General features: G+C 52.2%; 1 protein-coding gene across 1 annotated transcript; it reads right to left on the bottom strand.

Annotated features, from left to right (window-relative positions):
- Positions 1-1,420: 1,420 nt before the first annotated feature.
- FCRL6 (Fc receptor like 6) lies at positions 1,421-17,240 on the bottom strand. Its single transcript, XM_027613106.2, has 10 exons — positions 17,111-17,240; positions 12,101-12,121; positions 10,343-10,609; positions 9,580-9,864; positions 9,151-9,432; positions 8,656-8,781; positions 5,480-5,545; positions 4,781-4,852; positions 2,756-2,787; positions 1,421-2,680 (listed from the first exon to the last, which is right to left on the bottom strand). Exons 1-10 carry the CDS (start codon positions 17,169-17,171, stop codon positions 2,552-2,554), a joined length of 1,341 nt encoding a protein of 446 aa, XP_027468907.2. The 5' UTR covers positions 17,172-17,240; the 3' UTR covers positions 1,421-2,551.
- Between the last annotated feature and the right edge of the window lie 343 nt (positions 17,241-17,583).

Genomic DNA, 17,583 nt, shown 5'->3' with positions numbered 1-17,583 from the left:
TGGGGGCCACCTGTGCTGCTGTCAGGCCAGCCAGGGAGAGTCTGGGGTCTCCTCTGAAGCCTCTGCTTTCTCTATGTGCTTTTCGAGGATTTTCTTTCTCAATTTTCTTAGTAATTGTTCATTTTTAAAAATCCCGGCTCATTCTTTTCTAAACTAAGGGGGAGGGATATTTTCGGCTGTGCAAATAGAAGTGGGGGTGGGGAGGGATTCTGGGGAAGGAGCAAAGTGCAGGAGAGATGAGCCACAAGGGTGCGTGTGTGTGCACGTGCGTGCATGTGTGTGTGCGAGTGTGAGTGTGTAAGTGTGTAGGATAGGGCTTCTCACCTGTGTCAAAGGAAATGTTTCTCTTTATTCTGAATCCATTGTGGACCTATACTTCTGTAGAATACGATAAAAGCAATTTACTAAAAAAAGAAATAAAAGAGACATCCAAAATATAAGCCCTATTTTTTTATGATTGTATTACTCTGTCAGATTGCTATAAAAGTTTCTAAGTTCGGGCGCCTGGGTGGCTCAGTCGGTTAGGCGACTGCCTTCGGCTCAGGTCATGACCCTGGAGTCCCGGGATCGAGTCCCGCGTCGGGCTCCCTGCTCGGCGGGGAGTCTGCTTCTCCCTCTGACTGAGAGCACGAGAAGGGGGAGGGTCAGAGGGAGAAGCAGACTCCCCGCCGAGCAGGAAGCCTGACGCGGGACTCGATCCCGGGACTCCAGGGTCATGACCTGAGCCAAAGGCAGTCGCCTAACTGACTGAGCCACCCAGGCGCCCAATAAATAAAATCTTAAAAAAAAAAAAGTTTCTAAGTTCTTGCTTTTCACTGTTCCACTTATCCCACCCTGCACTGGTAAACACCGTGCACACACAGGCGCCAGTGTCACTGGTGTGGGGCAGGGGGTGGGTGGTGTGAATGCTCAGGGAGGAGCTGGTCCACGGGGGTGACTGGCAGGGCAGTCTTCTTCCCGCTCTCCATCATCAGTGTCTCCTTCATGAGCTGTCCTCTCTTTGACTTGACTCTTTACAAGGGGCCAGACTGTTTATAGAGGGCGTGGCAAGGCTTGGCTTCTGTAGGTGCTTCCTGATTGACCAGCGAGGACCCTGGGCTTCTAGATGACCTGGCATGTGCTTCCCAGCCTGGCAGATGAAGAAGTGAAGGGGAGGGGCCCTGATGTCTTCCGGACATGGCCTGGACCAGTGATGAGAGAGATGGGGAGGAAGCTGAGGAGGCTAAGGAAGAGGAAGTTCAGGTGGGGAAATGGGAAGGAAGAGAAGGCCCGGGGAAGCTGAGAAATGCTAGTGAGGGTTGTCTTAGCAGTTCTCTGGGCCCTCTGTCTTATCCAGTGATGTTCCCAAAGGCGAGTGGATGAAGGTACTCTCATGAAGTGTCTTTTGGAGGCAGACCAGGCTTTCTAAACTTTAATGTGCATACCAACAGCTTACAGATCTTACTTAAATGCAGATCAGGATTCAGCAGGTCTGGGTCTGAGTCTGAGTGGATGCATTTCTATTAAGCTCAAGGATGAATGCTGGCTGTGGGCAGCTCAGGGGCACCTGGGTGGGAGCTCTGGGTGGGCAGGAGGACGTGGGCCTCTTCCCAGGACAGGTGGGTGGGGTCGGTGACATCCAGCAGCGTGACTGGGACCTCACTCTGTGATTCGGGAGCAGGGGCCTGCAGGGTCAGGGCTGGGAGGAGGAGCAGGGAGAACTAATCCTCCTAGTTACCAGGACTAAACCCTCAGTATCAAGGACCAAACCAACCATCGGGCACTATGAGTGATCGGCTTTGGTGAATAGTATGAAACAAACTGATACACTTCTATGAACAAATAGATTCTACAAGTGTGTATCTTGGTAAACACATGAGGGGTAAGTGAGTGTTCTGATATACTCTACAAATGGGGGTTTTGGGCAAGCCTCAGTTCCAGCAACTTTGGTAACCTGGTCGCCGGAAGGGGTCTGAGCAGAAATGTGTTGCAGAGAAGGCTGGGCTCTCAGTGCCTGGGACGGGGGCTCTGGCTCTGGGGTTGAGAATTCTGTGCTATTATCTGGGCCAGGCCTTTCCCCCCAACTCTTGGTCTCCCCGAGCCACTGAGAGGTCCTTAGCCCTGTGGTCACTCAGGGGCCTCAGCGGCAGCTTGGAAGCTGGAAATGCTCTACCAGAGCTGCCCGGGGGCTAGCTCTCTCCTTCAGGGAGAGGCCAAGCCCATGCACAGGGACTGAGGCCACCTTAGGAAGTCCTTACAAATGTTGAAGAGAAGGCACTCCAACCCTTCCACTCATGTGCAAGAAAACATCTGTGGCTTCCGTGTCTGGTCCACTGCTTGGAACTCATGTGTGAACGGGGATGCCCCTGCCCACATGTTCCTGTTCTTCCACTCAGAGGGCAGCCCAGAGATCATTTAGGTGTTCCTCGAGTCTCCTCGGAACCCTGGCCGGGACGCCGGGCTCCCTCACTGCTGGGCTCAGGGATTGGGGACCTGCAGAAGGGACTGGGGTCTCTGCTGGCCTCCTGGGGAGCACTGGAGGCCTCAGGTGGGTGGTGTTGGGGGGATGCCATCAGTAGTAGAGGACCTCCTCGAAGTTACCAAGGGCAACTCTGTGGGTCCTGCTTCTTGTATTCGGTCCCCTGGCTGGAACCTCACCAAGCTTCGAGTGTTTCACCTCGGTGTAGATGACAGAAGTGTCCTGTGGCAGAGTCAGGTCAGGATGAGGAGGCAGATGTAACACAGAGGGGGAGGGAAGAGCAGGGGTCCAACTCACCCAGGTCCCCGAGGCTGACTCAGCAGGCCCGGCTGTGGGGGAAAGAGAAACACCCGGGTTAGGGTGTCTGGCTCACCTGTGCACCTGCTGTCCCCCCTCCCCAAGCCCAGGGAGCACTGTTCCCCCGCTTCCCTTCTCAGGACCCTCACCTGCCATCTGAACGCAGGTGGGCCCAGGAACCAGGAGGCCTGGGTCTGCGCAGCTCGACCACAGCCCAGCTGTGTGACTGCAGGCCAGCCTTTTAGCCCTGGGACCTCAGCTTCCCCAGCCAGGGAGAAAGGAGCGGTGGTAACGGTGACTGCCTCACAGGGATGATGGTTAGAAGCAAGAGAAATGAACGTGTCCAAGACATCAGACAGCGACCATGCACCAGGCAGTCCTTCAGGTGCGAGGATTGTATTTATTATATTAATCTCACACCAATCCTGCCAAGTAGGGACGACTATTTCCTTCTCAAATTGGGATGAGAAAACGGAGGCTCAGAGCGGCTAATACTCCCCAGGGTCATATCCATAAGAAGGGGAACTGTAGGTGAATATCAAATCTTTGCAAACGTGAAGCATTCTCCCAAGGATAGCAGATCCATCATCCCCTTCCTGTGCATCTTGGAATACAATGGCCTCTCCTGCCTTTGGGTTTCAGACCCCCTTGCCCTCCCCTAAGTGAAAGCCTGCGTCTTGCAAGCAGGAGCTGGGAGCAGGCCGCCCTGCCCCGAATCATGCCTTTGCCTTGTTGCCGTGCTAGGATTAAAACAGCCACATTTCCTTATTTTGTCCATGAAAACCACATATTTAGAGTTGGCTTCTTTTTTACTTTCTGGTGTTTAAGTTCTAATTGTGACTTTCCTCTGGAAGGAACCGTGCCTGGATGTGTTTTCCTACCTGCCCACCAATGCTTGGGTCCTGGGGAAAGTGGCCCTGAGCCCAGGAGACTCCCTGTTTGTCCACTTCCCCTACTGCCCTTCATGGCAGGGAGCAGAAACCCCAGGCTGATTCAAACCCATTTTAAAGCCAGGAATAGAAATCTCAGCAAAACAAAAACAAAAACAAAAAGCTTCATTTTTGAACACCTGTGACACACCAGACAATCTTTAAGGTATCTAGAACCTATGTTCTATCCCTAGTAACTTATGATAGTCTTGCAAAGTAGGCATTATCTCCACTTCATAGATTAGGCTCAGAGAGCTTAAATAACTTGCCCAGTTGCACAGTGAGTATATAGAGTCAGGTTTTCAACTCAGGTCTGACTGACTTAGAAACTCATACTCTTCCCACGACGCCAGGTTGGCCCCTCTCCATGGGAGAGAGGACTAGCCTTTCCCCGTCCCTGCCATCTGATTCTGGTATCTGTGGTTGGAGCTCATGGTCTTCTTGGCTCCTCTCAGAGCTGGGACTGTCCTGCTGAGACTTATACTGTGGGGCAAGACAAACTGCATCATTCCTTTCTCTCTTTTCTTTTTTCCTTCACAGTGCTCAGAAAAAGGCAAAAAAACATTCTAAGTAGGGTGGCAGCGGTGGTGGTGTGGTGGAGATGATATTGAAGGTAGTCATTATGGTGGAGATGGTGGTGTTGGTGTTGGTGGTGTTGATATTGGTGGTGTTGGTGTTGGTGGTGTTGGTGTTGATGGTGTTGTTGTTGGTGGTGTTGTTGATGGTGTTGTTGTTGGTGTTGATGGTGTTGTTGTTGTTGGTGTTGTTGTTGTTGTTGATGGTGTTGGTGTTGTTGTTGGTGTTGATGGTGTTGGTTTTGATGGTGTTGTTGTTGGTGGTGTTGGTGTTGATGGTGTTGGTATTGGTGGTATTGGTGTTTTTGTTGGTGGTGGTGTTGGTGGTGTTGGTGTTGGTGGTGGTGGTATTGGTGTTGTTGTTGTTGTTGGTGGTGGAGGTGGTGGTGGTTGTAGAGATGATAATGATAGTTGTTGTTATGGTAAACAGTAATGTTAATAGTAGTCAACTACCTCAAGCCAGGCCCAAAACTTCCGTTTTACATTAGCAAACATGTCAAGTTTGGTTTGAGATCACTCACCTTCACTCTTCTTTGGGACTATAATCATTGAAGAGTAAATATCATCTTCCTCATTCTCATTCGGCCAAGTGACTAAAAAAAGAAATGAGGCTTGAATAGGACCCACCTGCTCTCCCACCTCAAGACATCAGTGTCCTGAAGACACCTCTGGAGGGAAGCCAGTCAGGGGCTCTGTCATGGTGGTAACTGGGAGTGGGAGGCAGTCATTACTGTGGAATATCCATCTTGGTGGAAGCTGCCTGCCCCCATAGCAGATTCTAGCAGCTTTACCAGCCCTGACTTTGTTTAAACTAGGCGTTGGCAAACTTCTTCTATAAAAAAGAGTCAATATTTTAGGCTTTGCTGGCCATACAGTCTCAGCTCTGTAGCGCAAAAACAGCCATACACAATACATATATATTGTTCTTTACAAAGTACTTGGTGGACTAGATTTGGCCCATGGGCCAGAGTTTGCCAACCGTTGGTCTAAACCCTTCTAACCCTCCCTCTGGACGCCGGCCTTCCCTCCTACTTCCCTGCCCCTCCACCAGCTTCAGAATACTGGTCCCTCACACTCTCCCCAGAAGCCATCTACTTCCTTCCCCGATGACTGGTTCCCGAGACTTGGGGCTCACAGGGCTTCCTTCTCTTCATTCCCCCTCAGACTCCTTTCTTGGTCTTCAGCTACAGGCCATGCATGGTCCTGCTGCAAGTCCTTACCATTGCCATACAGTGGGTGCTGCTCTCCACCTGGGGCTGGGGGCAGATTCTGGGTTGGAATGGGCCCTAGGAGATACAAAGGCATCCTTCAGAGAGCAGGCTGGGCAGTGGGGGTAGAGAGTCTGAGAGAAAGAAAGTCAGTGGAGGCTGCTGGAGGTCTGAGGCTGGTTTGTTTATGAGGGCTAATTTACAAGTCTGGACATGGTTAATTTTTACAGGATGTTTCCTTTGAAACATATCCTAGAGGGTAGAATGGCCCCATGGGAATCATAAACTAGGAGAAGCAGGGCCAGAAAGGAAGGGTCACACTCCTGCATGGAGAGGGCCCAGACTCACCAGTCAGGCTGCATTTCAGAAAAAGGAAAAGCTAGTAACTTTGGCCACACACTATGTGCCAGACACTGGGCCAGGGAATTCAAATACAATGTCTACTTCACAGCACAGTGCCTAACCCAGTGACCAGCACATAGCTGGATGGCAAAAAAAAACCTCTCTTCCTAACTCTTTGGTGCCTGGTATTCTTTGTGACCATCTTGCAAAGGTTGATACTATGATGCCATAGTATCATATGTAGATGAGGTGTCTGAGGCTGGGAGAGGGGACTTCTCCAAGGTCACACAAGGTAAGTGGTAGGGACAGACTCTTAATCCAGGTTTATGTGCTTTTTCTCCACTAGCATGCTGCCTCTGTGAAAGCAGGTGCTCCCAGAACTTTAAAACTTATCTCCTAGGATAGGGATTGGGTCACATGGATTTTAGAACACTTGGTTCATGCCTGGTGCCCAAGAAATGTTTATTATCATTGATAGCAAGAAGGCACCAGAATCACTGGCAGGATTGGTGGAAATGGTGCTTCCTGTAAAACCAAGAATGCATTTACAGAGACTCCAAGAAACTCCCAGTTATTAAATATCCCCTGGTGCTCATTCGTTAGGGCTGTGTTTTTGAGTCTCCGTTTACTGAAGAGCTCCAGGAATTTGATGGACCTCTGTTTTATGCAGGGTGTGAACACTGTTAAACAAACCACAGTGGGCACACCTAGGCAAGTGCTACTTTGGAAGTGGGCCCCTTGCGTGACTAATATGGTGCTAGTGACACCATCGTTGGCCAAAATGTTTTGCAAATTGCCTTCAGAGATACAGCTGTCAAATATCTTTGGTGGTAGCACGTTTTTTGTTTGTTGAGGGAGTGGACATGCTATCTGGAGATGGTTAAGAGTCTTCCAGAGCTGGGTGTGAGTAACGAAGCTGTTGATCTACTGTTTTTCTTGTGAAGTTTTGGAATTAGGCCTGTGTGACATTCTCAAGGTTTTGCACCTCTGAGTTTCTGAGATAAGAGAACCAAGACTGCCACCAGGAGCCCTATTTTCCTGAGAGACAGGTTCCTTAATACAATGGAGCCCAGCTGTTCCCAGGTTGGCAGTGGGGGTTGGGTGGGGGGCGTGTGGGCTGCTCAGCAGCAGGGCCTCCACATGAAGAGAGGTGTTCTTTCGTTCCCTGTGAGAGGCTTCTTCCTCTTGAGGATCCTTCACTGGTTACTGCTCCCCTGCCATCTTGTCTGGGGCTGAGAGGGAGACAGCTGTGCTGTGTTGCTTTGTCTTTAATGCTCTGACCCAGAAGTGAGGGGCCTATGTTACTGAGGCCAGGTAAATGGCTGGGTCACTAGAAGGAGGCTTTATTGTAGATGCAGCGATGAAGTCACACATTTTCAGTTGCTGGTCTGCTACTCCAGCTGCCTCCCCATCTAGCTCTGGACCGGCCTCCATCTTTCTCCTACCGTACAGGTTATTTAAAGCAAGGTAGCCTGCGCAGAACCTCGACTCGAGCCTAGAGGGAAGGTTTGTTGGACAAAGACTGCTAAAAAGGGAGAGGAAGTTGGAGGCTGGCCCAAGCCCTGACTGGGGTGCTGGTAAGGCAGGGGAGTGGGTCCAGGGCTGGGGAGAGGCCCTTTCAGGGGGCCAGGCAGGCGCTCAGGGAGGAACACGCTGACTGCATGACTGGGTGGGCTTTCTCACAGAGTAGTCCGGCCCAGCTCCCGAAAAACTCACCACAAAGTCTTTAACAGAGGGAGCTGCCAACTTGAATTAGAAAACCTAGCTTCGGTGGTCTGCGAGAGCCATGACTTTTTCCCTTGGCAAGTGGAAAATAGGAATGATATTTATAATGATGTCTTATTCTTGTTCCTCTCCCCCCGGGGGCAGGGGGAGGAGGTGGGGTTGATTTGAGTCTCTGTAGGTGGGTTCGAAGGACTAGGAATAAGCTGGTACCAAAAAGCTTTGGCATGGGAAGCCCTTCCCTTAAATGTGGCCCGAGGTGAAGAAGGGTTAGAACAGGAGTAAGTGGGGAGCCACCAAGGTGATTGCAGCGGGAGCCCCCATTCCTCCTGCATCGTCATGACCGGACAGGAGAGGAGCAGGGTCTGGAATCCGCATAGACTAGAGGGAGACTGTACCAAGACCCCGGCAGATGCCAGCCCAACACTTAGGTATCAGGTAGATGTCATCTCCTTAGCCGAAACCCTCACAATAACCCCAAGTGGGAGATACTTGATGACTTCTAGAGTGAACGGGCCCAAGGTCACAGAATTAGGAGACAGTGTTGGGAGCAGGCCATTGCTGGGTCGTCTCCGCCATGTTTCCTTTCTGATGAGTGAACCTCCACTGAGCACTCCCTCAGGCGCAGCACTGGACAAGATGGGTGTGTGCTCATAAGCATGCAGATACTCACTGGGGTTCCCATTCCTTCTTTCTCCTCTGCTTAGCAGAGTTCTGGTGTGACAGAGTGTGGGTGGCTTGGGGTTTTCTTGGCATATTCATCAGCCAGATTGTCTTTCAAACACGAAGGACTCTGATGTGCATTGAGTTTGGCCGGTAAGAATTCCTCTGTTTGTGCCTCTGTTTAAGCCCAAGTGTGCGGTCATGTGTTTGTGCGCATCTCTGGGCGACTATGGGCATGTGAGACTGTGTGTGTGTGTGTGTGTGTGTGTGTGTGTGTGTGTGTTTTGGAAGCTGGAAGTGTCCCTCCGTGGGCTCCTTTGTGTGACATGTAAAGAGAAGTCCCTCCTCCCACCCAGACCCCAAAGAGGAGCAGCTGGTCCCCTCAGATGCTGGCTCTCCAAAGGCTGGGCAGTGCCTGGCTTAAGGATTCAGCCACTAAGAAAGTCAAAAAGTTCACTGACCAGTTTTCCTCCAGGGTCTGAAGTAAGCCACAAGTGCAGTGGCGATGACCAGCACACCAAGCAGGCTCACAGATAGACAAGGAACGAGCCAGGGGCTGCTGGTGAGGGTAGGCAAGCCCCGAGGACCTAAGGGATGAAGTAGGGGTGACCATGAGCGTTGAGGATGAAATTCAGAAATGTACCCCAGATGGGCACAGAGGAGGCAGAATGGCTGGCATCAGGGGGAACCGTGTGGCCTAAAGGAGCCTTGTAGATGGAATGAGGGATGGTCCAGAGGATACCAGCACGGACGGGCAACACCACTGATGACCATGTACAATACCCCTGCCCCCCATGGATCTCATGCTTTCCCTCCAGTTTCAGTGGGCAGATACCCCAAGCAGGGTCCATCTCACTCATGCAGTGCAGGGTGTGGGTGGGGGGTACACAGAGGGGTGAGACCTGACCCCCGCCAGCTTGCTGAGGCTCAGAGCCTGGGTGGGGGACAAGACATACCATCCAGGGACAGTGTCCTGGGCTCACTTGTCTCTTTGGAGACATTGTTCTCCGCCTGGCAGGAGTAGCTACCAGCATCCTGCTCTGACATCACAGTGAAGGGGAAGGAGGCAGCTCCTCCATGGGGAACAGAGTGGTTCCCCAGGATCTTCTCGTCCAGGTAGAATGAGTACAGGATTGGAGGGGAGCCATTCTGGGTCTCACAGAGGAGCTCCACCACGTTCCCCACAGCAAGGCCAGTGGACCTGGGTCTCAGGGTGAGCAGAGGCTGGGACACAGGAGCTGGGGCAGCACACGGGGCGGGAGGCTCACCTACACCACCCAGGCCCCTGGCCCCTCCTCCCCTGGGGACCCCTCCCCACAGGCCCAGGGGTCCCATTACCTGAAGCCCATATCCCTGGGGAGTGTCTTCCCTTCTTCCCCACTTACCTTGCACCCTCACCTCCAGATGGGGGCTCTGTTTCTGGACCCTGCTACCCTCAGGGGTCGCCTGGCACCAGTAAAGCCCAGAGGCTCCCTCCCGGGCTTCTGGGAGGCAGAGCTCTGAGTGGGGGCCCCAGTTCTGCAAGGTGCGGCCATCTTTGTGGAAGGAGAAGAGGAGCCTCGAGGCCGACCTCTGGGGGTGCAGCTCCGTCTGGCATCTCAGGGTCAGCGGGCTCCCCTCACGGAGCTCGGGAGAAGGGACAGCACTCAGCACTGGAGGTGCGAACAGCTCTGGGGAGGAACAGGCCCAGGCTCAGGGGGAACTCCCGAACCCTGAGTCCCCAGAGGCGGGGGTCTAAGCTAGGGCACATCCCAGGCCACAGCCCCGTGCCCCATGACAGACACTGCCATTGTCTCCCAGGACCCACCTCTCATCCCATGACTACACCCCAGCCCCTCGGGGTATCCTGAGCCAGAGCCAGAGGGCCTATAGGGCATCTGGTCCCCAGAAGGGAAGGGTCTGGCCCAGGGTCTCTGGGACTGAGTGGCGGGCCACTCCGCGGCCCGGAGCATCCCCCTCCTTCCCCGGGGTCCAGATGTACCCCGCGGGGGCAGGGCATTTGGACAGCATGGTGGACATCTCAGGGCTCTGTGGTCAGCCCGGCATCAGGGGCAGCCAGAGGGAGGGCTGCTGACCTCTAGAGACCAGATCCCTGAGCAGCACCCTAGCCCCCACAACCCCCCGACGCCCCCGAAGCTGGTGACTCACCTTGGACTTGAACCGTGGTCATCTGTGACCTTTGTGTGCCCAGGTGCAGGATGAAGGTCACCTTCCCAGTGCAGCTGTACTGGCCACTGCTTTCCAGGGTTGCTGTCCCCACGTGCAGAATCCATTTGGCCTTCGGGTTGCGGAGTAATTTCCTGTCTTTGTAGAACTGGACCTGGGACAGGGCTATGTTCTTCCATCCTTGGCACTGCAGAATCAGGATGTCGCCCTCAAACACGGGGTCTGGCAAGGTTCGGAGGTACAACCAGCCTGTGAGACACAAGACCGGGGTCATCCTGGAGCCGCATGTCCCATCAGCCCATTTTCTCCCTCCATCCTCCAGCCTCGGGCCTCCCCTGGGGATGGAGGCTCCTGGGCAGCACCTGCGTGGCCGCCCCGTCCCCCAGGCCTTCGTGCCAGACCAGGGCTGGTCCTCTGCTTTCCTTTCCCCTCCTTCCTCTCCCCTGCCTCTTCTCTCTAGTCCACTCCACTCCCCTGCCCTGCTCTCCTCACACCTTCTCTCTGGTCTTCTTCTCTTGTACCTCCTCCTTGGCTCCTTTCCAGCTGCCCTTCCAACATCTCCAAGCTTGGGTCGAGCTGAATTCCTTCCATCGTTGTTCTACCTCCTTCCTCTTGACCCAATTCTCACCCCCCAGACGGGCTACTTACCCCTGTTCCCCCAGGGCAACTCTGTGCTGCTTCCACCTCTGAGGACAACTGCACACGGCCTACCAGCCAGAAGCCGGGGGTGGGTGTGGGGAGTGTCCCCCCACCCCCGGGCTCGCTCCTTCTGCTTTCCTTGTCAACCTTCTCCCAGCCCAGCCCCCATTCCCACCCCCCTGCAGGGACTTTCATTTCCACCACTGTCCTGGGGAGGGATCTGTCCTGTCTGTCCTCATTCTTAAAATGCATTCTGTCTGTCCTCATTCCTAAAATGCAGTCTACAGCCTGACGTGGACAAGAGATGAGCTCCTGGGGGCCCAGCACCATCTGCAGGGCAGTCCCAGGCTGGGCCTGTCCCCAGACCGTACTTTTTTGACAAGCCAGACACCAGTGGTCCCAGGCAGCCTCAGGAGCCAGGCCTGATAGCTGAGAGCAATGAGGAGGAATGGGTGGGAGGCCCCAGCATAGCCTGCCTTTGCCTGGGTCTCTCTGGATCCTTAGGACCCGCCCCCACCCCTGCAGGCTCACACAGAACTGAATGTTGAGCCTTGCTTTTGCTGCTGCTCTTTCTAGCAGCATGGAGCCCACGTCGGTTTGAATTCTGTCCAGCACCCCCTCATCCCACGCTGGCACCATAGAACATGTCCTTGGCGGTCAAGATGTTCATAGGCCAGCATTTTTCCTACTGGACAGAAAGCCCCATGCTGGTCAGGATGGACTGGAAGGCAGAGGTAGTGGAGGGACAAAGCTGCCTTCTCTGAACATACAGGGAACGGGAGGGAGTCCAGGGCCTTGGTCAGTGGGGGATATAGGAGCTTCAGAGACACTCTGAGAGGAGGAGACAAAGGCCAGTGCCAGCTATAAGGGAATAAGATGAGACCCAGAGCCATTTGCTGGGACTTGAATCACCTAGAATTATCCTTAGCCTGAGCCCAGTGGGGTCCCAGGTCTCATTTCTGCCTGGGCATCAGCCAGGACTCCTGAGGAATGGGCCTAGTCTGCGGCTCTGAAGATGTTTCCAGGGGACCCAACGGCCCATCAATCAATCTTTGGCCCAGAGACATATTTGGAATTGGAAAAGACATAAAAGAGACTCACCACTTTGCCCAACACAGGGAACTGCAAGAGAACAGAGTGATAGAATTAGGGTAAGGAGCAGAAAGCCTCCTTCACAAGGAGGCCTGTCATCTCAGGAATGGGTGCTCATACCCATTCAATAAACCAACCACCCAACCCCCTGGGCACCTACTCATCCAGCCCCCCAGCCACTCAGCCACCCAACTACCCAGCCACATAACCACCCAGCTACCCAACCACCCAGCCACCCAGCCACCGAGCTACTCAACCAGCCACCTAGCCATCCAGCCCCCATTCACCAAGCTACTCAGCCAATCAACCATCCAGCCACCAACCACACAGCCTCCCAGCGACTGAGCTACTCAGCCACTCAGTCCCCCAGCCCCCTAGCTACTCAGCCCTTCAGCCCCCCAATTGCCAGCCGCCCAGCCCCCCAGCCAGTCAGCCACCTAGCCACCCAACCACCAAGCCACCAAGCTACTCAGCCACTCAACCATCCAGCTACCCAAATGCCCAGCCCCCCAGCCCCTCAGCCCCCAGCCACTCAGCCCCTCAGTTCCCCAGCCCCCCCAGGCCCTCAGCATCTCCAGCCACTCAGCTTTTATGTTGGACCCACTGCCTAGAATACTCTGCCCTATCTCAGTTCAAATGTCACACCCTTAGGTCTTTCTGGGACCCCCAGTTGAAAGAATTCTCCTCAATCACTATTAACAACACCCCACTGTATTATCATCAGAACACTTGTCTCTATTTGAAGTTATCTTATTCTTTAAATTGCCTACTTGTTATCGCCTGTCTCCCTCTGTGTAGAATGTAAGCTCTGCGAGAGCAGGGACTCTGCTTGTTTTGTTCACAGTCACGTCACCTATGCCTAGGATCTGTGCCAGGAATAGTCTGTGTTCAACAAGCCTCTGTTGAATAAACACTTGCAGGCTTTCCTTTGTGCCCAGCCATGTGGGGCAGGCAGGGCACATGAAGCAGGATCCAGAAGAGTGGACCCTTGCACGGGTGGGTCCGAGCTCCTATCTGCACCTGCAGAACTCAGAGAGCAAAGGCAGACCATGCAGTCCGGCGGCCCAATCTGTCTACAGAGCTCTGGAGGGTCCAGCATGGAAGTGACTGATGAAGGAGGTGAGGAATCACTAAAGGCTGAGGGACCTGGCCTGCCATCTCGATCAGTGAGGGAATGACAAACAGGCCAGTGCATCACACTGTTTGCATACCTTTATATGTGCCCCTGATGCTTCTATCTATCTATCTATCTATCTATCTATCTATCTATCTATCTATCTATCTATCTATCATCTATCATCTATCTATCATCTATTATCTATCTATCTTTTTATTATTATTTTTTAAGATTTTATTTTTAAGTAATCTCTATACCTAACGTGGGGCTTGAACTCACAACCCCGAGATCAAGAGTCACATGTTCTACTGACCGAGCCAGCCAGGTGCCCCAAAATATTTTTATGTAATTGACCTAATCATGCTTTTTGCTTTATTGCTTTTTTTTTAATTTAAGTAAGCTCTACACTTAAATGGGGTTCGAACTCATGACCCTGAGATCAAGAGTCTGCATGCTCTACTGACTGAGCCACGTTGGCTCAGAGCAGAATTTTTATTTTTATTTAATTAAAAATAAAAATTTTAAGTAGACTTCATGCCCAGTGTGGGACCTGAACTCATGACTGTGAGGTCGAGAGTCACATGCTCCCCTGACTAAGCCAGCCAGGTGCCCTTAATGCTTTTTTTAAAATTTTTTAATTTTTAAAAATGTTTTATTTATTTATTTGAGAGAGAGAGAGAATGAGAAAGAGAGAGAGAGAGCACGAGATGGGGGAGGGTCAGAGGGAGAAGCAGACTCCCTGCAGAGCAGGGAGCCCGATGCGGGGCTCGATCCCAGGACCCCGGGATCACGGCCTGAGCTGAAGGCAGACGCTTAACCAACTGAGCCACCCAGGTGCCTGCCCCTAATGCTTTTAAATGAATGAACGTTAGAGGAGCAAAGTGGCCTGGGAAGAGAGGCCAGGCCACGATATGATGATAGATGAGGTTAAAAGTATGAGTAGCCCAAGGGATGGAGGGGCACAGCCGGACATGAAGTGGTGGAGAGTGTTCTAGACTTTGGGACAAGGGGTGAAGCAATGAATGTCACAGGGCCGAACACAGTTGGGCCAGCTGTCCTCAGGCCCTACTGTGTCCTTCACACTGACCCGTCCTAGGGGCTGTGCAGAGACGGAGAAATGTGGGAGTGGCCTTGGGAGGGGTGGGGGAAGACCCTCTCACCAGGGGCTTGAGATGCGGCCATTTGGCTTGTTGATTCACATGCTGTCACCCTTGTTGTCCACACGGCCTGGGACCCAGACAGAGGCTTTCAGCTTCACTTCTCTGCTCAGCTTGGGCTAGCTCAACCACAGGCTTTCAGTGTGTGCAGAATGATGAGTCTTTCTTGCCATCCCTCCATCTCCCCCCGGCCCCATCTTAAATACATCTTTTCCTCTGAGCTTGGTGTAGTGGGAAGCACGCAGGATTTGGAATCACATGACCTGACCTTGACTCATGAATCCATCTCTTTCTGTGTGAACTTGGATACACTGTTTGGATCCCAATAGCCTCAATTCCTGATTCTGCCTATACAATAAGAAGCGTGACAGTCATTTCTTCCTTACCGAGTGGTTGCGTATAGTGACCCACTCCCTGGAAACGTGGTGACTGCATTCACTGCAAGCAGAAAGAAGGCCTGACCTCAGGGTGACTAAAACCTTGCAATGTAGTGATGCCCCTCTTCTTTCCCGTTTACCGGAAAAACACCTCTGCAGCTTCAAAGTGGTGAGTAAATAGGGCTGAGAGCACAGAAGCCTACAAGAGAGAAGGCATCCAGAAAGCAGAGGGACACTTCAGATGAGCTCGTGTCCCCAGGCCCCGATGACCTGCTGTCCAGCTGTGACACCTGGGAGCTGTGCCAGCAGAGCCAGTGTCTGTGATGAAGCTAGCTGGCCGTGGGCAGCGCAGTGGGGCGGGGGCTGCATTACAGCCCTTCCTACAAAGGGGACTGTGGACCCCAGTTTGCTACAGGCTGAAGATGAAGTGGTGACACAGCCATTGCATAAGCCACAAAACAGAGTCCCGGACAATGGAGACGGCAGCCCGGTCGATCTTGGTGCTAGTCAGGCCATGGTGGGGAGGAGGGGAAGGCCCAGCTCCTGGCCGACTGACCAGGTGCATCGAGACCAAGCAGACCAGGATGATGAACAGGGCCGAGAAACCATTCCCCACTGGAGGGGTCGGGGGATACTTATCTGAGAAAGACACAGCAGAGTAGGGACACAGTGGTCTTCCAATATTCAATGGGTGGAGCTTAAAAGAGGGGGAGAGACTTCAGGCAGAAGTGGGACTATTTCATGGGAATGAGAGAGACCAGGGAGGCAGGTTTCAGCAAAGCATGAAGGACTAGCTCATAACTGAGCTCTAGCACATTGGAGCATGCTGCTTTGCCAAGCTGTACCTTCCATGGTGCTAGGGAGAGGTGGTGTTGTGGGAGCTCTGAGATACTTGTCATAGGTGTGTGTGCGTCTACACAGGGTGGGTTCCAGTCTTGGCACTGAACTTAGCTAATGCTCAGCTCAGAAGAAAATTAAGGTTCATCTCCTAAACTTCAAATACACCTTTAGTGTATAGCCGTGTACCAGCACGCTCAGCGTCAGGGCCCCTGGCCTCTTGAATCTCTGATAGTCAATAATAGTAATAGGCACCATTTGTTGTGTGAACATACCCCACCAGGAACTTGAAATGAATTTTATTTTCCGGTCTTACTTGATTAGAACCCAACCACAGCCCTGCTGGAGGTATCACGGTGGGATGGAGAAAGCACCAATGGACTTGGGTTTGCATCTCTGTTTTACTCTTGCTAGCAGGGTAATTCTATGCAAGTTTCATAAACTTTTTGAACCTCAGTATCCTCAATTGTTTAATAGGGATAGAAAAATACTTGCCCTATGATTCTAAAGGTTAGATGAGATACATTACGCACTACAAAGCAGGACTTCAGTGCTTGTTTCTTTGTCTCTGCCCATATCTAAGAGGAAATAGCAACTCTGCACTTAGGGTAACTCTGTTTCTCCACATCTAGCCCTGGGTTCCAGCATCTTAGGCTGGTTTTCTGGGGTCCCCAAGCATCAAGTGTGACTCTGCCCAGACTTGTTTCTTCTAAGTGTAGAAGGTAATAGTGGCTGAGACTGAGTTGAGTCTGGGGGGCCTAGTGACCCTCTCCCCACTCCCATAATTCTCTACTATTGGAGGAGCAGGCTTTCCATCGCTGGCATGGGTGACTGGTCCCTGGGGAGGTGGGTCAAGGAGAGAAATATAGATCAGGGAGAATGGATTTGATCCTTCAGACCTTCCCCAAGGACCAGTCAGACCCAAAACAGACCCTCCTCATCCCCAACAGAGAAAGGGCATAGGCAGAAGGGGGATGGCCAGTTTGTAAAGGGCTTTGGACACTCAGAGCAAAGCCCCTTGACCAGATGAGAAGCCTGGTCATGGTTGACTGCTTCTAAGAAAACACTGAGGCTTCATGACAAGGTATCTTTTTGTAAAAGCCCATTTCCTATTGCTGAACAAAATGCACAGAACTGCCTTTTTCCATTTCCCTGATCCCTCCAGTCCACCCCCTACCCAAAGCCTTCTTTCCTTCTATAACTTCATTTTCCTTTTGAGACAGCCTGATGAGTAATTTCATCTTATTTGACAGGGTAAACATGTCATTGGGCCTCACAATGTGATTTTCTGCCTCCCTAATTTAGCTGATATTGAAAGCCTGCCCTTCCAAGGACCAAGGAAAATGGGATAGGAAACATCAGGGAGGCCCCCCACCACACCACATCTCTGTCAAGCACACCCATGTGCACACACTCGTTTCAAGCTCCAGCCATAAAACCCACTTGAATCCAGAAAGGTGAAATGAGAAGTCCCATAAATGACTTACAGTCTTTGGTGCCCAAGAGGGAAAGCTCACGCTTGGTGACTTACCGAAGAACAGCACAATCCTGCAGAGCAACATGGGGCCTGGCCTGGCACAGAGGAGGGACATAGGTCCAGATAAAGGCAGATGCAAAGTCCGGGTGGAGGGAAGAGCATCTAAGCCACAGGCCCAGGTGCGAGTGAGTGACCCCTATGATGTGGGTGGTGTTGCTGCCTCATACACTAAATAGAGGAAGTGGGGAAGAAACTTTAGAAGTTCAAATTAGTATTTCCTCTTTGGTGGAAGGTGTATTATATAGGTGAACTTTCTTCACCATGATGCCCGAAGGAGTCAAGTAATTTACTAGTAAGCACTTTTGAACATTCTCCGTGGCTTCGAAAATCTCATGCTAATGAACCAAGATGGGACAAGGCTATGGAAAGATACAGAGGCTGCCAGAATTTGTGTGATTTCAGCATCATTTAGCTTGAAAGGCAGCACAGTTCTGCAAACACTAAGATCATCCATCCCCTACCCTGAG

The sequence above is a fragment of the Zalophus californianus genome, chromosome 10, assembly GCF_009762305.2.
Source record: "Zalophus californianus isolate mZalCal1 chromosome 10, mZalCal1.pri.v2, whole genome shotgun sequence".
Classification (NCBI taxonomy): Eukaryota; Metazoa; Chordata; class Mammalia; order Carnivora; family Otariidae; genus Zalophus; species Zalophus californianus.
Note: the sequence above shows the minus strand (reverse complement) of the source record. Positions and strands in the feature narration are given on the sequence as shown.